Source organism: Gadus morhua, chromosome 4, assembly GCF_902167405.1.
Source record: "Gadus morhua chromosome 4, gadMor3.0, whole genome shotgun sequence".
Classification (NCBI taxonomy): Eukaryota; Metazoa; Chordata; class Actinopteri; order Gadiformes; family Gadidae; genus Gadus; species Gadus morhua.
This window is the reverse complement of record NC_044051.1, coordinates 24,422,703-24,446,839: the sequence shown is the minus strand read 5'-3', so window position 1 is coordinate 24,446,839 and position 24,137 is coordinate 24,422,703. Positions and strand designations below refer to the sequence as shown.

At 45.7% G+C, this 24,137-nt stretch overlaps 3 protein-coding genes across 6 annotated transcripts in view; 2 read left to right on the top strand and 1 right to left on the bottom strand.

The window, feature by feature from the left end:
• The window catches only part of gpd2 (glycerol-3-phosphate dehydrogenase 2 (mitochondrial)), a 74,279-nt gene extending 61,017 nt beyond the window's left edge, over positions 1-13,262 (bottom strand). For 2 of the 3 annotated variants that reach the window (XR_003976398.1, XM_030353457.1), the window contains exons 1-5: positions 13,133-13,262; positions 6,143-6,249; positions 4,006-4,014; positions 2,324-2,495; positions 922-1,046 (exon numbers count right to left, since the gene is read on the bottom strand). Coding sequence is in view for 2 of the 3 variants with exons in the window: in XM_030353457.1 (XP_030209317.1) it covers positions 922-1,046; positions 2,324-2,495; positions 4,006-4,014; positions 6,143-6,244 (408 nt within the window). In the remaining variant the exon portion in view is untranslated. The remainder of the gene's footprint in view (positions 1-921; positions 1,047-2,323; positions 2,496-4,005; positions 4,015-6,142; positions 6,250-13,132) is intronic. The other variant, XM_030353458.1, reaches the window with a different exon arrangement.
• Positions 13,263-16,510: 3,248 nt separating this feature from the next.
• Positions 16,511-21,584, top strand: LOC115541641 (nuclear receptor subfamily 4 group A member 2-like). 2 transcript variants are annotated; one of them, XM_030353462.1, is made up of 7 exons: positions 16,512-17,342; positions 17,515-18,452; positions 19,316-19,445; positions 19,819-19,979; positions 20,095-20,294; positions 20,544-20,722; positions 20,811-21,584. In XM_030353462.1, the coding sequence occupies exons 2-7, from the start codon at positions 17,520-17,522 to the stop codon at positions 21,068-21,070; spliced, it is 1,863 nt and encodes a 620-aa protein (XP_030209322.1). In that variant the 5' UTR covers positions 16,512-17,342; positions 17,515-17,519; the 3' UTR covers positions 21,071-21,584. The 2 variants fall into 2 exon arrangements, with proteins under 2 accessions (XP_030209321.1, XP_030209322.1); XM_030353461.1 differs by having other exon boundaries at positions 16,511-18,452.
• Positions 21,585-21,626: 42 nt separating this feature from the next.
• Positions 21,627-23,814, top strand: LOC115541648 (uncharacterized). Its single transcript, XM_030353476.1, has 3 exons — positions 21,627-22,162; positions 23,054-23,167; positions 23,335-23,814. Exons 1-3 carry the CDS (start codon positions 21,815-21,817, stop codon positions 23,671-23,673), a joined length of 801 nt encoding a protein of 266 aa, XP_030209336.1. The 5' UTR covers positions 21,627-21,814; the 3' UTR covers positions 23,674-23,814.
• The last annotated feature ends 323 nt before the right edge of the window (positions 23,815-24,137 follow it).

The window sequence follows — 24,137 nt, the reverse complement described above, 5'->3', positions numbered from 1 at the left end:
TCGGCCCATTCCACCAAACATAAACCATGATCTTATCTTATCATTGTGGCTTAGCATGTGGCTCAGGAGGTAGAGCTGGTTGGCTGGTAACCGGAACGTTGCTAGTTCGACCCCCGACTCCTCCTAGCTGAGTGTCGAGTTGTCCCTGAGCAAGACGCTTCATCCTGACTGCTCCTGACGAGCTGGCTGTCGCATTGCGTGGTTGACTCCGCTGTTGGTGTGTGAATTGTTGTATGAATGAGTGATTGTTAAGCCCTTTGAGTGGCCACTGGTTAGAAAAGTGCAATATAAATGTAGTCCATTTACCATTACATTTTCTACGTCTATATTACTTTGCGTGTATCTCTATTTGTATCTCATGTCCGAGTGGCAGGTTCGGGGACGTGTCATTGGGCTCCACAGCCCAAACATGGTATCTAAGATTGGAATCACAGGGTACCTCAAGATACGATACGCGATACATGGCCTGCGGTACCAATAATATCGCCATACAGCTATTCCGCAATAATTAATATGTTGTTAGACAATCCTATTACGGTACCTAATGATATATATGTCTAACGATGAATACAAAATGACTGTGAAAAGGTAAAGTGCTTGATTTCGAGTTTTTCAGTGGCTGGTCTTCAGTTAGTTAGTTTCCGTTCATTCATGTGTTGAGCGCTACCTCGAGGGGCAGGGAAATCTGTTTATAGTTCCTTATTTTATTAATTTAAATATCATTTTTTTTCCATAAATTAATTTACATTTTCTTAAAAATAATAATACTTTCTTTTAAACATAATATATTACATCGATATTTAGTGCCAGTGTATCGCACAAAGAAGGGAGACGAAATATCACCATATTGATATTTTGACCCACCCCTAATGCTCTCTGTATACATGGGGGGCCTCAAAGACCAGGGGACCCCCATCCCACCTGCTCGTAGTCCAGTTTCATGATGGCTTTCTGCAGGTAGCGCACTCCGCCGTGGATCAGCTTGGTGCTCCGGCTGCTGGTCCCGGACGAGTAGTCGTTCCTCTCCACCAGCGCCGTCTTCAGGTCTGAGGACGGGGGAACACGACAGCCAGACGTCTGTCAAGCAGTCCAGACCGGCAGGACAATGCAATTCAAACCATTTGGTCTCTGCTAGGATCGGAGCTTTTAAAAACACAAAACACACAGCCTAAGAAGGCCATATGGGGAAATTAAGGGTATTTCTTTCATTATTTCATGAAAAAGAAAATGCTTAAATCACAAAGCACTGATTAAAGGAAGTCCAAGGTTACAGTACATTAAGACACGCGAGACAGCACACATGTACGATACGACAAACACGTTTTGTGTTGAAAGCAGTGAAAAATGTCGAATGCAAGGGTGTACTGAATGTCTGTGAAAAGGTTGGCACAAAAGCAGAGAGAGAGAATCCAGCTGGTGTTGTGTGGAGGTGGGGATAAAACTTGATCTGGCACTAAGCTCGGTACCACGGCACAGTGGGACTCAAACCCCTCACCCTGGCCGCGAAAATGAGATGCTGTACGAGATGAGCTTCACAGTTATTAGAATGGACATGTCAACAGTGTGTGTGCAAAGCTTGCTGCCCTAAGCGACAGAGCGTTTGTGTGTAAGTGTGCTTGTGTGTGTGTGCGTGCGTGCGTATGAGTGAGTCAGTTCTGCTAAACACTTTAACCTTTAGAGTGGGAACCTTTCGGGAAGTAAGCACATTTGGCCCGGTCCTCACTTCTTCTTTTCCTTGCACCTGCCTCCTCAGTCCTCACAAAAATCGGGTCCTCACTAAACCTGGCCCTCACAGAGTGTGTGTGTATCTGCATGCGCACTTCTGGCGTGGTAATTGCGTGTATCTGTGTGTGTGTGTGTTTGTGTGTGTGTGTGCATATGATTGTGTTCATATGTATGCGGGCGTGCCAGCATATGCATGTGTGTGTGTATACGTGCGTGTATCTGTGCTCCGTGTATGCGTTTGTGTGTAAATGCATTGATGCATTTGTGTGTATTTGTGTTTATGTATGGGTGCGTGTGTGAGCATGTATGCGTGCATGTGTGCGTATGTATGCGTGTGTGCATGCGTGTGTATGCACATTTTTGCGTGTGTGCATGCGTGCAGGCATATGTATGCGTGTGTGCGTGTGTGTGTGTGCGTGTGTATGCGTGTCTGCGTGCATGTGTATGCGTGTGTGTGGGTGTGTGCGTTCGTGTGTATGCGTGTGTTTGTGTGCGTGTATGTGCGTGTATGTGTGTGTGTGGATGCGCGCTTAACCTGGTCCTCGCAGAGTGTGTGTGAGAGAGAGTGTGTGTCGGGGGGGGGGGTCCTAGGGCTTACTGCGTGTGACGGCCTCCAGGGCGCAGCCGGCCCCCGTGGCCCCGCCCCCGACGATGAGGACGTCAAACTCCTCAGTGTCCCTCAGGGTGGCCAGCTGGGCACCGCGGGACGGCAGCTCGTCAGCGAACGGGACCTTAAGCTCCATCTCCGCCGCCTGGCGGGCGAGACGCACCTGGGGGGGCAGGTGTGGTGGCACACACATCCATACACCGGCACACACACACATACACACGCATACACACATACATACGCATACGCACGCACAAATCCATACATACGCACGCACGCACGCGCGCATATATACACGCACACGCACGCATAAGCACACACACGCATACACACACACGCACACACACACACACATTCATACATACACACGCACGCATATATACGCGCACATGCACGCATACCCACACATGCACACACACACACGCGCACACACACATTCATACATACACACACACGCATATACAGATCACAGATACACACACACATACACAGACACATACATCCACATGCACACCCGCATATAAATGAACACATTCATGTACATACACACAGGCACACACACAAACACACGTGAATGAGTACACGCATTCGGTGGCAATGCACAGACACACACACACAAACACACACACACACAGATACACAAGACACACAAAAATACACAAGGTATGTACACACAATTACCACACCAATAGCGCGCATGCAGATACATTGCAGATTCTTTGAAAATGCACAGAAAAGCACATGGACAAACAAGCACACAAACACAAAAGGGTCTAACTACTATTAGGAGACGGACACACAAGAACACACAGAGGGTTTCAGTGTGTACTGACTCTGATTATGAATAGAGGAAAGGAATCCATTTTACAAGGAAACTATGTTAACTACTGAGGTAGTGTCAGCGTTAGCTAAGCACACTCGGAAGCATTGCAAGCCCACCATGAGGTGGTGTTTAAACACGATATGTGTAGGCGTTGTGATTGCTGTGCTGCTATTCTATGTCCTCCCCCCAGCCTAAGACCTTATTTCCTAATCATGATTAAACTAATTATATCCCCAACGATTGTGTCATCAAATCATGATCTGGATCAAATCATTGATCTTAATAGTTTGGGAAAGAAAATCAATGAAAATAATAATCAACGAAAAATAAAATATAAAACACAAAATGATTTGGATCGTAATCAAAACACGTGCATTGTTCAACTTCAAAAGAGTTGAGTTCTTCCAAAAAAAACCTATTCATTATTCAGAGATTTAGCGGGCGCCGCTAACATGATTGCACCTGGGTGACATTTCCCATGCTAATAAATGGTGGGGCAGTGGTGCTAATTTCGGCCCAGCGAGATCATACAATCATTGTCTATTTATTGGACCCCGGCTGATCAACATTGTATTAAGTGTTGCCATGTACTCTGCAATCAAGCTGCGTCAATTAATGCTTAGCGCTAGCGTAAGCAGGTCTGGGCAGGTGCGAGGGTGGGGGTGGGGGTGAAAGGATGCTATGCCCTTGCTAGCAAATGACGAGCAGACATTTTTGCATTAGTTTATCAGCAGAGGGGGTGATTTCCAAGGATGGGAGAGAAGGCATGCCGGATCACAGATTATCCAGAGGTAGATTACTGGTTGACGCCTTTTCTTTTCTTAGTATTTTTTTTATGCATTTTGCTTACCAATCCATGCTTGGTCGAAGAAGAGACGTTCGAGGGTCGAGAGATACATGGCGTTTTTCCAGGGCAAAAAAAAAAGTTTACGTTAGGACAGGAGAGTCAGAAGAGAGAGAAGAGAGGAGGAGATAAAGAGGAGAAGAGAGGAGATACAGAGGAGGAGGAGAGGAGAGGAGGAGATAGAGAGGAGAAGATAGAGAGGAGGAGATAGAGAGGAGAGGAGGAGATAGAGAAGAGGAGGAGAGATGAAGAGAGGAGAGGAGGAGATAGAGAGGAGAGGAGAGGAGGAGAAGAGAGGATGAGATAGAAAGAAGGAGACAGAGAGGAGGAGATAGAAAGAAGGAGACAGAGAGGAGGAGAAAGAGAGGAGGAGATATAAATGAGGAGAGGAGATAGAGAGGAGGAGCTAGAGGAGAGAGGAGAAGATAGAGAGGAGAGGAGAAAAAGAGGATAAGAGAAGGAGGAGATAGAGAGGAGGAGATTTAGAGGAGAAGAGAGGAGATAGAGAGAAGGAGAGGAGATAGAGAGGAGGAGAAGAGAGGAGGAGATAGAGGGAGGAAATAGAGAGGGGGAGATAGAGAGGAGGAGAGGAGGAGATAGAGAGGAGAAGGTGAGGAGGAGATAGAGAGGAGGAGATAGAGGAGGAGCTAGAGAGGAGGAGATAGAGAGGAGGAGAGGAGGGGAGGAGATAGAGAGGAGGAGATAGAGAGGAGGAGAAGAGAGGAGGAGATAGAAAGGAGAAGAGAGGAGGAGACTGAGTGGGAGGAAGATAGCTGTGGAGTGGGGCGCCAAGGGGCGGCCGAAGAGAATGAGGTGAACTCAGAGGTCAGAGTTCAGCGGGTGGAGGATGTGGTGGTGGGGGGGATGGTGGTGATGAAGGTTGGGTGGTCGCGGGGGTGGAGGGGTCGGTGGCAACAGCTGTTTTCTCATTTCAAATAAGGGAATGGTTATTTTTACACCTATGGTGATGCTGTCTGTTGATACTCCCACCGGGGCTCACTGGATGCTTCGGTTTCGGGGGGTTCACGTGTGCATTGCTACCGGTTAACCCTGTGACTACACACTTATTAACAGTGTCAACAGTTTTTTAGAAATGCACCCACTTCTTCTTCAATCTTGCCAGATGTGTTTGTTTTTGCTGGTCATAGTGTAGGTGTGCGTGTGTGTGTTGCTGTGTGTGTGTTAGCCCCAGTTTGGGTTTGTGTGTGTGTGTGTGTGTGTGTGTGTGTGTGTGTGTGTGTGTGTGTGTGTGTGTGTGTGTGTGTGTGTGTGTGTGTGTGTGTGTGTGTGTGTGTGTGTGTGTACTAGTCCCAGTCTGTGTGTGTGTGTGTGTGTGTGTGTGTGTGTGTGTGTGTGTGTGTGTGTGTGTGTGTGTGTGTGTGTGTGTGTGTGTGTGTGTGTGTGTGTGTGTGTGTGTGGAATAGAAACACCTGTAGAATGTTTCAACGCCTATTATATTCCAATATTTAGCAGTACCAAGCCCACCCAAATCTGGCCAGTGAATGATCACATAATATTTGAATTATGTTTTCTCTTTGCTGCAAATGAGAATTGGACGTGTAGTAACAACTTAAAGTAAACGGGAAAGATGTTATTTTTCAAAAATACTTTTCACCGAAAAACTATTTCCATTTGGCAGCTATGAAGTGTGAGACAAGATCCATAAGGATTTTTTGTGTTCTTAAGGCCAACAGTGCTAAACAATAGACTGAAAAGTGGCTAGTTTTCATCGTCTGAAAACCTTTGCTTTACCAATAGAGATGTTTGTTGTAACTTAGTGGTTTTCCTGAAACAGATGCATTGGGAAACATGAATATGGTTGGTTAAGCTAGTTACGCATGTGCTCATAAGCGGCTGCAAACTTTGTTCTAATACCCACTAATTGTTTCCCCAAAGCGTTTCCCATTTCCAGTATACAAAATGACCCTGGTGACAGGCTGAACAAATGGAAATGGGAGAAGGAGAGGTGCCTGGATGGATGACAGGGTGATCAGCTCAACCCGCGAACAAAAGAAAAGCTGAGTCCAGAATGATCTTTCCTCTTCGTCTCGTCCCACCCTGTTCTACCTCTGCGGACTCCAAGAGGCCGACATAGGGGTGGTCACAGGTCCATTCCTCCTCTCTCTGTGGTCCTCCAGCTCACCTGTGTCTTCCTGTACTCCACCAGCTGTGATAGGCCGAAGAGTGTGGCCGCGGCCCCCGTGCCCACGATGGCCGTCCGCTTCAGAACTTTCCGGAAAGCCATTGGTCCTGCGGAGGAAGGGAGGGAGTGGCACACCGGAGCTTAGCATCATATTTAGTAACAAACGATTATTTTCATTAAACATGTCCTGCAGCAAACTTATACTCAAAAACATACTGGTGTGCAAAAGGTGCATTAATGTCAATATTGCATCATCCCCCACCCCCTGGAGGCTTGATAAGCGAATTGCAGGGGGTCCATAAGATGGTGGGTTTGGAATACAATGTACCTCTTTACCAGACGCTCCAGGCACCTCATGACCAGGGATTGTTTAATTGTTTATTGAATGGATCCCCATTAGCTGATGCCGAGGCGGCAGCTAGTCTTCCTGGGGTCCATATAAGAGCATACAATATAAAACATAGAGAATACATACATTAACAAACATTATACAAAAGATAATAAGTACAACATACCGGTCACAGTAAATTAGTTCAAAATATGATTAAAATGGACAGCTGCAATAGGTGTGTCTTCAGAGCTATCTTAAATGACAATTTATTTTGTGAGAGGTGAATGTGAGATGGTAACAGATTCCAGAATGATATACATCTGTAAGTAACAGATTTGTGTGTTTGAGGAATCCTGGTGTTATGGTTATGTGTGTTAATTGATTTTGCGGGGGGCAGGTTGTTCGTTCAGCAGTCTGACAGCCTGTGGATAGAGGCTATTGGTCAGTCTGCTGGACCTGGAGCGGATGGAACGGTATCTCCGTCCAGAGGGCAGTCGCTGGAAGAGATGGTGCGCTGGGTGGACCTGGTCCTTAAGGATGTTGTTCACCCGGCGTAGGCAGCGGGAGGTGAAGACTGTGGAGATCTCTGGGAGGCTCTTCCCAATGATCCTCCCCACAGCCTTGACCACTCTGTGGAGGGCCTCCTTTTCGGCCCTGGTGCAGCTGGAGAAACACACCAGTAGTCCGTAGGTGAGTACGCTCTCTACTGCGCAGTGATAGAAGTTGACCATCAGTCCCTGTGGAAGTTTTGCCCTTTTTAGTTTCCGAAGGTAGAAGAGGCGATGGTGTGCCTTACCCACGGCAGAGGTGATGTTGGTCCTCCAGGACAGATCGTCGGCCACAGTCACGCCCAGAAACTTGAAGTTGGACACCCTCTTTACCTCCTCCCCTCCGATTAGGAGTGGAGAGTGGCTGAGGTGTCTGGCCCTGCGGAAATCGATGATCACTTCCTTGGTCTTGGAGGTGTTGAGAACCAGGTTGTGATCACCGCACCACTCTACCAGTCTCTCGGCCTCCCTCCTGTATGAGGTCTCATCATTTCCTGTGATGAGGCCAAGTACTGTTGTGTCGTCAAGAAATTTCACTATGAGGTTAGATGGAGAAGAGGAGCAGCAGTCGTGAGTGAAAAGTGTGTAGAGAAATGGGCTGAGCACGCAACCCTGGGGGGCCCCGGTGTACATGGGCAGGGTGGGGGAGACATGCTTGCCAATCCTGACATGTTGTGTGCGGTGTGTTAGAAAGTCTTGTTCAGGTCAGAAGAACTATTTATTTCAGACGATCTGTTAAGTTAGGTTTGCCCGCTCAGTTTGATGTTCCGCGACAGGTGACCATTCGCACACTGTGTTTAAGTTGCGTTTTCAGAATTCAGAATAATTGTGCACTGCATTGGCCGGGAATCGAACCCGGGCCTCCCGCGCGGGCAGGCAAGTATTCTACCACTGAACCACCAAAGCTCACTGAGTACTGGGATGCCAGTGCTATTGGTCGGAAGTTGTTGGACTCTGTGGGTCTTGGCAGTTAGGCACAGGTACAATTGTAGATGTTTTACACAGGATAGGGACTTTACAGAGGTTAAGGGAGGAGTTAAAAATGTCAGTGAACACAGGGGCTAAATGTTCTGCACAGTGCTTAAGGATATTACCACAGATGTTGTCAGAGCCAGGGCTTTTACGTGGGTTACAGCGACTAAAAAAGTGAAAGACATCCGATTGTCTGATGTTTAGGACAGATGCAGGGGGTGGAGGCGGCAGCACAATGCCAGCTCCAGCATCGCTGCCACTCTCAAAGCGACAGAAGAAGCTGTTCAGCTGGTTTGCCCTTTCCACTCCCTCACCTCCAGGCAAGACCAGGGAACGTTTCCCTCTGCCCTTGTGTGGGACATTGGTCATGGTCTTAATCCCCTGCCATGCCTCACGGGAGTTGCCTGACACCAAGGCGGCCTCAATCTTCTGTCTGTAACTGTACTTATCCAACTGTATTTGCCTTTCTATATCTGTATGTCCCTTTTGGCTGTGTCCTCTTGATTCCAGTATGCTTTTTTCTTTTCAATTATAAGTTTAATTTGTTGGAGATCCAGGGCTTGTCATTTGGGAAGATTTTAGTCTTTTTTATGGGTGTTACTGTCTCTACACAGAAACGATAGTAGTCAGATATTGTTTCTACCTGTTCATTAATATCAGGGCATTTAAAAGTATCCCAGTTTGTGCAATCAAAACAACCCTGCAGGGCCATAATACTGTCATTATTCCATACTTTAACTGAGCGTTCTTGGGGCTCTCCCTCTGCAGGAATCTCTAATATGTAGGCCGGAGGTAAACAACATTGTGATCAGATGCCCCTAGGGGTGGGAGCAATGATGCAGAGTAGGCTTCTCTGACAGTTCCATAACATAGGTCTAAAAACGTATTTTTCCTGGAGGGACAGTCCACATAATGATAATATGTACGTAAGTACTTTTTCATAAGACATTTATTAAAATCTCCTAGAATAAAATTAAATTAGAGGCATCAGGAGACAGTGATTCGAGCTAGTGGGAGGGATTGAAAATAATTTCCAGGGCCCTATCAAAATTTGGGTGAATGTATACGACAGTAAAACATATCTGAGGGAACTCTCTGGGCAGATAGAAGGCCTAAGGGAGACGCACACCAGTTCAATATCAGGAGTACACAAACTCTCTGTCACCACCACTGTCCGACACCACTCGTCCCGGATGAGTAGACAGACCCCGCCCCCACGGGACTTCCTGGTGATTGTGGTGTCCCGGTCAGTCCTGAACACAGAGAAGCCGAGGGGTCCAACCTCGCTGGACGTGATGTTGATGTCCAACCATGCCTCTGTGATAGCCATGACACAGGCGCTCTGGTGCTCGTGCAGGTAGCGGATATTTGCTGTCAGCTCGTCTGTTTTCGCTTTTAGGGAGTTGATGAGCAGCGTGACGGGCAGAGCAGAGGAAGTTTGTTTTTCAGTCTCCTCAGTCTTCGCCGAATACCACCTTTAGATCCGCATTTGCGCTTTGTCTGGGTAGTCCATTTCTTTGGGTTGGTCCTGGGATAGTCCGGTATGGAGTTTACTACGGCTGCATGATCCGTAGATAAACAATCTCTTATCAGTAGGAGGAATTCTCTGCTATATTGGATTTCACCTGCCATGCCAGTGACATGGTCATGGAAGTGTCCATGGGCCAGACAAGTGTTTAAAATCACGATAAGAAGTCAGATCGTGCACCAATAAGCCAGGTCCATGGTTGTGTGCAGTGAGTGATTAGACGCATCCAAACAATAAAACGCTCACGATAAACAAACAAAAGTGCCAGAAGGGAGAGGCAGCAGGGCAGCCACAGTGCAGCGCCGGAAGAGACAAATACGCTCCTAACCCTAACCCTAACACAAACATATAACTGCAACAAACTAATACTTACAAAAAACTTGTTTAAGTACTTCTGATAAACATTCATATCTGTCAGATGTATATTCTTATACTCTGCTAAAATGAGATTCTACTGGCTAAGACAGGACAGGGGTGAGGGTGCTAATCATGCAAAGGGAGCTTGCAGATGGGGTTTTCCAAGGGTGACCAAGGGGGGGTCAAAGTGCAAACAGGTCCGGACAGCAAAGTTGTAGTAAAAGTTCACATGACCGAGCCATGAGCATAAGGAAGGTCCGCAGACTGGTAGAACAGGTGTTAGTGACATAGAGGTCAAGGGGTGGCTGGAGGGAGTGACTGGAGTTTTACGAGTGTGTGTGTGGGTGTATGTGTGTGTGTGTGTGTGTGTGTGTGTGTGTGTGTGTGTGTGTGTGTGTGTAACCCAGACCAGTGCATTGCCTTAAGGCAGAATATTCTGCATTGCCTTAATATTTCTATGAGTTAATAGACAATTACCTGGTCAAGGTGAACTGACAGAATGGCATTGTTCTTACACACCCTAAGGCATGACTGAGGTTATACCTGACAAAGATCAGACATTTGAATAGTTAACAGCTCAGCTGCCTACGTTGGGTGTATTTCTAGAATAATTTAAAAGTAACCGATAATAACCGCTCTGTGTTCTTGTCATAAGAGTATTATACAATTATAAAAATGGCTATTTTTCATTCATACATATTTATTCATTACATTTTTGTTGTTTGAAATGATCTATGTAATGTAAATGTAAGATTCTACTGTGGTATATTTAGTATTTTTGTATTTTATATTTGGGTGTGTCAAACGTATTTTGGTAAGTTATTAAACCTCACTGCTGATGCTATTTTTCTCTGAAAGAAAATACCATTCAAACAATTTACATATTTAACCATGCAATAATCCACTTGCCATAATTATTTGTTTGAACAGTGTGTATGCGTGAGTGTGTGTGTGTGTGTGTGTGTGTGTGTGTGTGTGTGTGTGTGTGTGTGTGTGTGTGTGTGTGTGTGTGTGTGTGTGTGTGTGTGTGTGTGTGTGTGTGTGTGTGTGAGTTTGTGTGTGCTGGGAATACATTGTATTACCAACACACCACACTCAACTACACAAACTGGACAGACACCTATTCTATTCTCATGGTGCCACTGAGAGGTTCTGGGTTCGATCCCCAATGTCCGCAGCCTAACCTGTGAACATACCCCTCCCCCTGCCTACTCACCATATCTAAGTCACTCTATGTCACTTTGGAAGGGAAAAAGGTATTTTAATCGACTAAGTAGTAGTAGAAGCATAAATACTGAGAGCACAGAAGCCTGTGTGAGCTGCTAATACACACACACAGATACATACATTAACACAACAAAGCCACGCCCACTGCCCCAATAAGCCCCACCCACGAGTGCATTATATTTTTTCTCGTGTTACATCACCCCTCTGGGATGCTTATGGCTGAGCATGAGCATTCCTCCATAACCAACCTTGGTCCTCTGTTGAGGGTTGCCAAAAATAAACAATAAGTCATATAAAAACATCCTGACAGAACCTGTACACGAGAATGTAAAACATGGGACTCCCAGCGCTTAAGTCACTGCTGTAATTGTATGAAGCAATTATGATTTTAGCTCACAGCTGACCTTGTGAGTGACATTATCTTTATACCATTGCTGCTGCTTTACATCAAGTCAACATTCAACGTCAACATATTTAAACATGAACAATTATTGATTGATGATGTCAGATACTATTATATTATATTATATGGGTTGATCCTAACCCTATAAGTATGACATGTCAGGACTATAAGTTATCCTAGTAGTAGTAGTATAAGTAGAATAGTAGTAGTAGTAGTAGTAGTAGTAGTAGTATTGTAGTATAGCAGTAGTATAGTAGCATTAGTATAAGTAGTAGTAGGAGTCTAGTAAAGTATGAGCAGTAGTAGTTATAGCAGCTGCAGCAGCCTTGTCATGAACACAAGAACATTTTCATTTCTGTATTTTAAGATTCAGAGATTCATTAACATTGACGTATCGGTTTATTTATACAATAACACCATTTAGAACCTTATACCTACTGAAACAACTACATAATCCATCCACCACAGGAGGAGAAAAAGTTAAACATGGACCGCAACAGAGAGTCGAGGCCGTATCACAGCAGACACTCACTGTGAGTCAGCAGCCTTAAATGAGTTACTTTATGTGTGTGTGTGTGTGTGTGTGTGTGTGTGTGTGTGTGTGTGTGTGTGTGTGTGTGTGTGTGTGTGTGTGTGTGTGTGTGTGTGTGTGTGTGTTGGTGGTGGGGGGGGGTCATAAACGTGGGCCTGTAAAATGGAAGGCAGCCTCAGTCTACCCTTAACAATGTTTCCTCTTCCTCCTCCTGTGTCTCAAATGCTCCCTATAACCTTGACACCTACCTAGGAAGCCTGCGTGCTTGCCCATTGCACCAGCAACGTGTTTTTATTGAGTAAGAGTAAGTCACCGTGGCAACTTTAGACATTCCCCTGTAGTTATTCATAGGGTAACCATTATAATGTGTGTGTGTGTGTGTGTGTGTGTGTGTGTGTGTGTGTGTGTGTGTGTGTGTGTGTGTGTGTGTGTGTGTGTGTGTGTGTGTGTGTGTGTGTGTTTGTGTGTGTGTGTGTGGGTGTGTTAGGGTGTGGGTGTATGCATGTGAGAAACGTATAACAATGTTATGTGGGTGAGCTGCTGCCTGTTGAACACTGCACATTATGACACATTATCACGTATGTGTTGTAATACAACACGATCTACAATCAAATATTGGAATTAAATAAATTGATCGGGAAAAGATTGGCTTTGTGTGGACTGGCAACATCGTTATCAGTCATCTAACAACCAACAACACAATACTCGCCCACATAACGAAGATATGGTTTCGGTTATGCCTTTTCCTTAAACCTTTCTTGTTCACACACATTGATTACGTCTTCCTGTCCTACACACACACACACACACACACACACACACACACACACACACACACACACACACACACACACACACACACACACACACACACACCTTTGGCCCGCAGATGGTTATGGCGTTAATGGTTTGATTTTAGAGGGACCAGTCGGTCTATCTTGACACTGGTCACGGCGGGACCACTTGAAGCCCGCCCACCGGGGGCCACACCACCCAAGTCCCTCCACCGAACCCGGCTCTGAGGCAATGATCCCCACAAACATCCAAACCTCAGAATATCGTCCTAGGGACATTTAAGACGGCTCCACTTACATGTAGTATCGGTCGGGTGAGGAGATACCGCGGTGCGTCGGGGCGTCAGCTGAGGGCATCTGTGGTGATCCACCGAGGCTTTCGCGCAGAGCTGTGTTTGACAGGGAGACCAGGAAGTGAGCTGGGCGTTGATTGACACTCTGACACGCCAATAGGCCGGCGGAACTCTGTCGCGCGTCCAATCACGTCGCGGGGGCGGGCCTCGGAGTTGACGCAAAGCCACGGCGATATTGCGCAACAGCGTCCTGCTCCCATCCTCTCTCCAGTGATGCCCCTCCCCTCTCCTGTGAGGCCCCTCCCCCCTCCGTGGAGCTGGGCTTCCGAGAGCGCGTGAAGAGACGGCAGCTGTCGCGTTGCAAACGCCATGTGTACATATAGGCTATGTGTAGGCCTATATATATATCTATATATATATATATAGATATAGATATAGATATATATGTATATGTATATATATATATATATATATATATATATATATATATATATATATATATATATATATATATATATATATATATATGTATATATATGTATAAATATACACAGTATATAGATAGATAGATATATATAGATAGATGTATATAGATAGATATATAGTCAATGCATGTATAGATATATGTATATATATACAGGTATATATATATAAATGTAAATCGATAGTCTGAACGTTCACACGTCCAAAAGGAACAATTAAGGTGTCTTGTGCGCAGCCAACACAGTATTTACACACACACACATATATATATATATATATATATATATATATATATATATATATATATATATATATATATATAGCCTACAGTGGGGAGAACAAGTATTTGATACACTGCCGATTTTGCAAGCTTACAAAGCATGCACAAATCTTTTTATCATAGGTACTCTTCAACTGTGAGTGACGGTGAGTGATTGTATGATTTTTAAGCAATTAATTTGCATTTTATTGCATGACATAAGTATTTGATACTTCAGAAAAGCAGAACTTAATATTTAGTACAGAAACCTTTGTTTGCAATTACAGAGATCATACGTTTCCTGCAGTTCTTGACCAGGTTTGCACACAATGCAGAAGGGATTTTGGCCCACTCCTCATACAGACCTTCTCCAGATCCTTCAGGTTTCGGGGCTGTCGCTGGGCAATACGGACTTTCAGCTCCCTCCAAAGATTTTCTATTGAGTTCAGGTCTGGAGACTGCGGCTACGCCACTCCGGGACCTTGAGATGCTTTTTACGGAGCCACTCCTTAGTTGCCCTGGCTGTGTGTTTCGGGTCATTGTCATGCTAGAAGACCCAGCCACGACCCATCTTCAATGCTCTTACTGAGGGAAGGAGGTTGTTGGCCAAGATCGTGCGATACATGGGCCCATCCTTCCTCCCCTCAATAGGGTGCAGTCGTCGTCGTTCTTGGGGTTGTACTCATCCTTCTTCTTCCTCCAAACACGGCGAGTGGAGTTTAGACCAAAATGCTATATTTTTGTCTCATCAGACCACCTGACCTTCTTCCTTTCCTCCTCTTGATCATCCATTTTCTAATAATTGCACCAACAGTTGTTGCCTTCTCACCAAGCTGCTTACCTATTGTCCTGTAGCCCATCCCAGCCTTGTGCAGGTTTACAATTTTATCCCTGATGTCCTTACACAGCTCTCTGGTCTTGGCCATGGAGAGGTTGGAGTCTGTTTGATTGAGTGTGTGGACAGGTGTCTTTTATACAGGTAACAAGTTCAAACAGTTGCAGTTAAGGTAATGAGTGGAGAACGGGAGGGCTTCTTAAAGAATAACTAACAGGTCTGTGAGAGCTGTAATGCTTACTGGTTGGTAGGTGATCAAATACTTATGTCATGCAATAAAATGCAAATTAATTACATAAAAATCATACAATATGATTTTCTCGATTTTTTCTTTTGTTTTAGATTCCGTCTCTCACAGTTGAAGAGTACCTATGATGAAAATGACAGACCTCTACATGATTTGTAAGTGGGAAAAACCTGCAAAATCGGCAGTGTATCAAATACTTGTTCTCCCCACTGTATATATTAGTGCCGTCAAGTTATTAAAACATTTAATCGCGATTAATCACATTAATGTCATAGTTAACTTGCGATTAATCTCTTTTTTTTTTCTTTTCTACATATCCCTTGATTTCGTGCTGCTAGCCTTTTAGTGAGAGCAGAGAGTGTTGAGAAGGACAGTAAGAAGAGAGACACGCAGTGAATTCAACCCGGTCCACTTGAAATCGGGTAGGTGCACCGTGCATGACAGTGATAGGCCTACCGTAAGACTTCAATATCCCAGGCTGATTACTGCGGGATAACAATATTGCGTTTATAAAAGTTGCTTGCAGCGCCGTCCGGCAGCCTGAGCTGTGCGCCCGCAACCTCTCACTCACTCAACAGACGCAACACTCACAAACTGTCAAACTGTTGATTTTGTCTAGAGGGGAGTAGTTTGTCTTGAGCGGCCCCTCCCGGAGTGGTACAGCCCAGGTGGGCCTTGAACTGCGATTGGTCAGAAAGACATAACAGCTAATGACATCATTGAACTCTCATGCAGGCTCGAACAGAGTGACACACACACACACACACTTTTAAGGAGTTTTTCAACCGCTCCGTATCCTTGCTTGCTCCAACAAGTTTGTGCGGCGTGCCGTTGTTTTCTTTCCGGTATAGATCCGTTATGATGTTGTACTTTTTCTAACGTGACTAGTTGTTGCTAGACAGCAGGTGAAAAAACGACAACGTTTGCTAAGCCGAAAAGAGGGTTATTCGTGCGATAAGAAAATTAACGCATTTAAAATAGGCTTCATTAATAACGTGTTAAACTGACAGCACTAATTTACATATATAGATCTAAATAGATCTATATATATATGTATATATATATGCATATATATATATAATAATAATGTGTGTGTGTAAATACTATGTTGGCTGCGCACAAGACGCTTTTATTGTTCCTTTTGCGCGCGTGAACGTTCAGACTCCAAGATGAATACATTAATGGGAAAAGTAAATATTGCAAATAAAGAAAAAAAAATGTTTGGTCATCATTGAAAATTCTGCTCATGTAAAAGAACTAAAAATGACTTAAACTTGTTTAAAAAATAAATGTAATACAGATTCATCATTTGCAAATAGGTTAAATGTACATAACCGAACTAGTTTTGGCCTGTATATTCTCCTAAATGAATGGAGACTGTAACCTGAGAATCAGGCCCGCCGCTCCCGCAGAGCACGCTGAGTACGTGCGCCACCAAGTACCTGGGGGGGCACCAAAAAGTTTGCAAAAAAATAAAAGATAAAAAATATATATTACATTTTTTAATTAAAAAATATACATAAATTAGTTATGAAGAGGCCCACCGTTGTTTTTTTTTAATTGTATAACCTATCACTCAATTTCGGCAAATTAGATGTTTTTACCTAATCTATAAAAAGAGGCTCCCCCCGCTCGCGTAGGGCACCGAAACGGCCAGCAGAGAATACTCGAGTAACATCGCCGCTACAATGATGAAACAATTAAATTATTACAGATATTTAGTTAGACAAATTACTACTCCACAATGATAAAAAATGGTCTTAAGTGTAAGTATAAAGTAGCCGTATAAGTGCTATTTTACGTTATAATAAATCATATAGCAGGACTTTAAAATACAATTAAACAAATAGAACAAGGAAATTAGGGCTTGAAATCCGTGATTATGTTGAATACAAAGAGGAAACAAAACATACCAATGAATGGGATCATAACGAGCCAGCCAGTCATTCGTGCGTAATTGGGCACTTGGTCAGGGCTCCGGGTGCGTATGTGCGTAAACAAAAGCACATTGTGGTGTCAGCTCGGCAGACGGCTTGGAGCTGGAGCACGGAACGTACCTAAAGGCACTGGTCCATCACGGAACGGTCCTCTGGTCCACCACGAAACGGTCCCATGAGGAGACATGGGATTACTTAACCAACGACCGCACACGTTGGATTAAAACCACTAATCTCTTCAAGCAGTGAACGGAGATACAGGAGATGCAAGATATTCTTTCCTCCACCAAATCCAAATGTTAACGTGATTTCCTTTACGCAGCAAAGTCGATTTCCGTTTGGCACACGGGTTTTCTATCTGCAATCTATTAGGATATTCTTCGATTCACACACTAAAGGACAATTCTACCGTTGGAAAAAAACATCTTCATCTTTAGACCGCCATAACCTGGAGGTATGAGAAACTTTTCAATGCATTATTCGCTCATCATTCTGATCAGAATCTCGGTCGTTGATGTGTCCTTCTGTTTCCATTCTGTCTGTTTCTGACTCAAACCCCGTCGGAGTGGATCCATTGAAACGCTTCTCCGTGAGTAATGCGTAAATGTTGGACTCTCGTCTTCCAGCGGGCATGCCGTGTGTCCAGACCCAGTGCGGCGCGTCTCCGCAGGGCGCCAGCCCCGCGTCGCAGCAGGGCGCCGCGGGAGAGGAGCGCTGCGGGGAATTCCTCACGCCGGAGTTCGTCAAGTACAGCATGGAGCTGACCAACAGCGAGGACTCCTCCGCGGGCCCCTCTGGCCCCGCCGCCCTGTCGGTGGACGGATACAGCATCGGCTGCACTCCGAGCCCCTACGACGCCATGAAACCGGCGTGTCTGTTCGGGACAGTGATGTCCGCGCAAGGGGGGGGACCAGCGTACGTAAAAGTCGAGGACGCCGCAGCCGCGCATCACCGGTACCAATCAAACCTGCATCCAACGCACGAACCGAACCAAGCGATCACCTCCGCTGGCTCAGGGTACCTGCCGCATGCAGCGCTCGCCTCCAACTTCCACACCGCCGGTGGACACTCCTGGGACGAGTGCGCCCCCCGCCAGGACTATTTCGCGGCGGTGCAGCGGAAACACGCGGTGTCCCGGTTATCCCTCTTCTCCCTGAAGCACACCCAGCACCATGGAAACCAAAGCTTCTCCGCGTGCCAGATGAAGTTCGACGGCTCGTTCCATGTGTCGATGAACCTGGACGTGGTGGGCACGCGGCAACTGTCGCTTGAGCCGGGGGGCTCGGGGGGGATACTGTCCGTTGCCGACGCGCACGAGAAGGCTCGAGCAGGTGACACGGGGTTTCTGCACCCGCTCCAGCTTCCCCACGCGCACGGATACGGGTCCGACCAGCAGCAGCACCATTACGCCGAACACCGCGGGGTGCCCTCCTCCTGGTGTGCGTCGACCCCCGGGAGAGGGGGCCTGCCGGGCGCGGAAGGGCTGTGCGCCGTGTGCGGGGACAACGCCGCGTGCCAACACTACGGGGTGCGCACCTGCGAGGGGTGTAAGGGCTTCTTTAAGGTGCGTGCCGAATAGTCGCTGATGGCAGAGGCTTTGAGGGTTTTAATCGTCGACTTTTATTTTGAAATGTCTCCAGGTCACCGTTGTTATTCATAAAACTGTAACATCAAACACATCAAATGCGTATTTAGTTTCCCGGGATTGAAGTTATTCCCTTGACTCAACAAAACAACACGTGGAGGCCACATTTAGAAGGTCGACATGGAGGTGGTATATAATATACAATTTCAGAGAGTGATTGAATGGCTTTTGAATGTTCTCCACTTTCAGTTCTCCGATTTTCATTAATTAATTTGTTAATACCTTTCATTACATCGTTAACAACACAGGCCTACAAATGCCATGCATACTATTATAGGCCATCTTATCTTCCTCAGGTGATAACCGTTTTGTGATGAATACGGATTCATGTCAAGAAAAGATCAACCCGCCCTTTTGGACCCTAAATGACACCCTCAGCTTCGTCTGCACGTTTTAATCAGGCACCCTTAATTACAGGGTCAGGGTGTCCCCTGAAATTTTCTCAAACTCACGTGCCATGAATTCAAAAGAAGACAGAGGAAGACAGAAGTTGTTTTTCCATTAGCGCGCAGCAGAGACCCTAGAAAAGGAGGGGTGTAGATGTGGTGGGGGATCACCCTCGGGTGTTCACTAAAATATGTGTCGCCATGACCCAGTATTTTCCCCGGCTTGCACTGTCTGCCTCTAGAATAAGTTAGTGGTTGAAATGCACCGATATCTGTCTGTGACTTTTCAATCGTACGAGATTTTCGATCAGCAATCGACATCATGTTAAAAAAACTGAAATATGTTTAATAAAAAACACACCCAATTAACGCTGATTTACGCTCTTCTCTCCTTAGCGCACGGTCCAAAAAAACGCCAAATACGTGTGTCTGGCTGCCAGGAGCTGCCCAGTGGACAAACGCAGGAGGAACCGATGCCAGTACTGTCGCTTCCAGAAGTGCCTGGTGGTGGGCATGGTGAAGGAGGGTGAGAGGCACACTGGTTACACAAGGCCTGTATGATTACGCATCATGCATAAAGGGGGCGAGGTAGAGCGGGTTGAATGGTAACCGGAAGGTTGCTGGTTCAATCCCTGGCTCCTCCTAGCTGAGTGTCAAGGTGTCCCTGAGCAAGACGCCTCACCCCTGACTGTTTCTGACGAGTTGGCTGTCGCCCTGCATGGTGACTCTCCTCTCTCGGTGTGTGAATTTTTGTATGGATGGTTGTAAGTCGCTTTGTATAAAAGCGTCAGCAAAATCCCCTAAAATTTAAAAAAGATTATATGTAAATACATAAAAGTGGTCGACGGAATTTCGAAAGCACAAAATGAAACTACGGTTTTCCCTCCTTGGTCCTCTAGTGGTGCGGACGGACGGGCTGAAGGGTCGACGGGGCCGTCTCCCTTCGAAGCCCAAAGCGACACACGACTGGTCGACGAAACCTGCCATCTCCATGCTCAGCGCGCTGGTCAGGGCGCACATGGACTCGAACCCGACCGCCTCCCGCCTCGACTATTCTAAGGTACTGAATTACGAAGGGTGTCCCGTAAACCCCCTTCAAACTGACATTATCATCTGTTATTACAGTGGTCCAGAAACGTACACACAACTCATGTTTTTCACAATCTAACTTTTAGTTTCAAGCGAACCCGGGAAGTCCAGGAGAGGACGAGGCAGAACACGTGCGGCACTTCTACGACCGTCTGACCGGATCCATGGACATCATCCGCAGCTGGGCGCACAAGATCCCGGGCTTTGCCTCTCTGCCAAAACACGACCAGGACCTGCTGTTTCACTCTGCCTTCCTGGAGCTCTTCGTCCTGAGGCTCGCGTACAGGTACATGTTCTGGAGAGAAATATGGAAAGGTAAAGCATGTTGCTCAGGAGGTATAGTGGGTTGACTGGTAAGCCGGCTCCTCCTAGCTAAGTGTCGAGGTGTCCCCGCCGTCGGGTGTGTAAATGATTGGTTGTAAGTCGCTTTGGATACAAGTGTCAGCAAAAACCCCTAAATGAAATGCCAGCCACATGATTACTTTCTTCCTCACAGGCATGGTTTACTAAGCGGCCCCTGTCGTCCCCTGCTCAGGTCCAACCCGGAGGAGGGGAAGCTGGTGTTCTGCGATGGCTCGGTGTGGCACCGGCTGCAGTGCCGGCGGGGGTTCGGGGAATGGCTGGACGGCATCGTGGAATTCTCTGCTAACCTCCAAAGAATGGATCTGGACATCGCCACCTTCTCCTGTATCTCCGCTCTCGCCCTCATCACAGGTAAACCACAAACATTAATCAATAGCCAGGCGAACCGTATCGTAAAACAGATAAATGTCTTTTAAAGGGCTAGTGCTGCGTGTTTCAGAGAGACGCGGTCTGAAGGAGCAGGGCCGAGTGAAGGAGCTTCAGAACACAGTGGTGAAGTGTCTCAAGAACTCTCTCAGTTACGTGGCCGACGGCGGCCAGTGCGGAACGAGCCATGTCTCGGGCCTCCTGGAGACATTGCCCCTGCTGCGCACCCTGTGCACGTGCGGTCTCCAGAGAATCTTCTACCTGAAGCTGGAGGATCTGGTGCCCCCCCCTGCCACAGTAGACCTGCTCTTTCTGGACACACTGCCCTTTTAACCTTTAGACTTCCATGTGTTTGGGTAGCAGATCTGGGCAACCGTTTCAGCAGTTTGTCAGAAGATGCCGATCAGTTTCTTTCTATGTCATTCTGTGGGGCAGCTCCTTCTGTTTATATGTCCTCATGGCTCTTATGTTAATCCTTTTTCCAGGCAAATAAAAATTGTTTTCCTCTGTTTACATTATAAGCTTGTTCTCACGGTGTTTCTTAACATAAGTCTGTCAATGTCCTTGGCTCTTGATTCTCAACAAATTGCTGTTATGGTGCTCATGCAAAGCAATGCTTTTTATTTGTCAAATGTCTGCTGACATTTAAATGAGCCTGTATTTCTCAGAAGAGATGTTGAGGGGAATCATTTTGTAGTTGAATAGTTGTGTCTAGAGGGCAATTTGAATGAGACCTTGTCGTGCAAAGGCCTCAATGGTATAGCATAAGTTAAAGGGATAGTTCACCGGTGGGAATATGAAGGTTTTATGAATTAAATAATTCAATGTATTATAAATGTGAAAAATAAATTGAAATTGGTTCATCCTAGCCTGAAAAAAGGCAGAAAGAGTGTTTTCATGGTCTCTCTGGCTCAAAGTGAGAAAACCTCCAACTACCACAGTGCATTGCGCTCGCTGCCCCGCCCACCTGTTTCCGTTTAAAAGGGGGAAGGACCCATGCGAGCAAACAAACTTTATTCACAAAGTTATTCACGAACCGTCGTTGACTAGTTTTGACTCGTTTTTCCAAAAGCAATCATGCCCAGTGGTTGTTTGGTACCCGGTTGCACCGAAAAGTCGAGGTTGGGACAGAGTGTAAGTTTTCACGGTTTGCCAGTGATAGACGCTCAGCGTTGCAAACTATGGCTGCGGGCGATAAACAACCACAGAGTTGGAGAAGACACCGGGAAGGAAATTATAAAAGGAAAAACGATATGCAGTCTCCATTTCAAACTGGAGGATTTTGATGGAAGACTTTTCGGCAAGATAAGGTCCGCACTCAAACCAACTGCTGTTCCGTGCGTCTTCGCTGTGGGCCCGTGCCCAGATGACGAACAGGCCGGGGCTTCTAATGCACCTCCCGCAGCGAAACGCAGTCGCCTACAGGTAAGACTGTCGTAATATTCTACTATATTTCTGTGCTGCTACTAGTGAGCACTTCAGTTTACTGCTAGAGCTCACTAGCAGTGAAAAGGGTCCTATGTTCCCCGTGCCGTTTGCGACTCCCGGAGCTCTTAGTATATAATATAATTTGTATAATAATATCACGGCCAAAGGCTCTGCGCATCCGGTTGGCCGTAGCGCGGGGAGCTCTCGTAGGGATTGGGCTTCTCGGGGTTTGTTTACCGGCGTATGAAAAGACTGCGTCAGTTTCTCCGACGTCTCCCTCTTCCACAAAGGTAAACACATGCAATGGTAGTTTTCTCGGCCGGTATTTGGCAGTAATGGTAGAAAAACTAACATATCGGGGAACATAGGACCCTTTTTGGGAAAAGCGGTCCTTTGTTCCCCAGTCTCATACAAAGAGGGGAACATAGGACCCGGGGAACATGGGACCCGGGATCATAGATACGCTCCCTCGGCTGCTACCCGGGTCTCTGTGTGCTTAGCTTAGCTTAGCATACTGTCGATTTCGCTATGGACGCCGGGGATGAGTTTTGAACGAGCATTGCCCGTTGCCTTGCGCTAGGTATGTAGTATGTACGCATGAGTTACCACTGAAATCAATGGGTCAGTGGGTGAGATCGGTCGTCAAGATGGTGGCGCAAAGCTACAGTGACGTCACGTGACCCAAACGAATAGCAGCTATCGGGGCAAATTGCTAAAATAGTTCAAAAACAAAGTAAAGCAGGAAAAAAGCCTTTTCAGTGAGTGATATAATCTAACATTATACTAGGAAGCAAATGCATATTGAGCAGTTTTATTCTTGTCCCTACATTCAATTTTTGTGTGTGTGGTACCAAAAACATGACAAACTAAATGCCTGTGTCATTACAGAACGCTGATAGTGGTCATGGCGCATTGACTCTCTCTGCATCCTCCAACCCGCTGAAGACCTTCCCTTTGACATCCACACCAGTGAAAACCTTTCCCTCGGACCAAGGACTATCGGTAAGATTCTGAAAAGGCTACTTTACAAATGATCTAAATCAAATATTTTGCCAATATATTACTTACACAAGATAACACTTTCTAACTTTCAACTAATCATTCTAAAGGAATAATATTTATATAATTGGTCATCTTTACAATTAAAAATAAACCTCTTTGTTTTGCAGACATCGTGCCCCGACACACCTGGGACCCTTGATTCAAGTTTTAGCACTGTGGGTGAAGCAGACGAAAACTACCAGCCCAACACAACTGTCACCCCCACGTCAACGTCTTCATCAGAAGATGAAGGCATCAATGACTGGCACGGAAAGAAGATCATTGTGAATGAGTCCTGCTTGATGTCACTTTTCAAATTTTGCCAGATGTGCGGCAAGCCTCTGTCATCAACCCAACGATTCTATATAAGGTTTCAACATCCTCACTTGCCCTGCCCCAGCCTGCGCTGCCACCTAACATTGCACCAGTGCCAAAACCACCAAAGGAGGCGGCAGTGGCTGAATTAAAAAGGCGCTTCTGAGAGGGACATCTGACCTATTTTATCTATTTAAACGTATCTTTTATAAAACATTTGTTTTCAATCTTATCTTTGTAAATATTGGATCATTTTCCTTTGTGAATAAAATCTTATTGTTTTTACTACCTTACCTTGGACTCCTGTATAAACCCATGTTCACCATAACAAACTTCACTGCAATAATTATTTAAATTTCTGTCATTACATTTTTTGTTGCAAAGTAGGTTCAACATACAGCCATCATGTATGAATGTAGCAAGAATAGATTTATAATTATTTTAGGTATCATTTGTATATTACTGTACATCAAACATTTGCTAATTACAGTATTTCAGCATATCAAGTAGGCTATATGTAAACCTTTTCTCCCCAGTTGAAATAAGTGTTCATCTTATACAGCAGGCCTACTTTAGTGTAACATCATTTGGTATAGTAAACAAATCACAACAACCA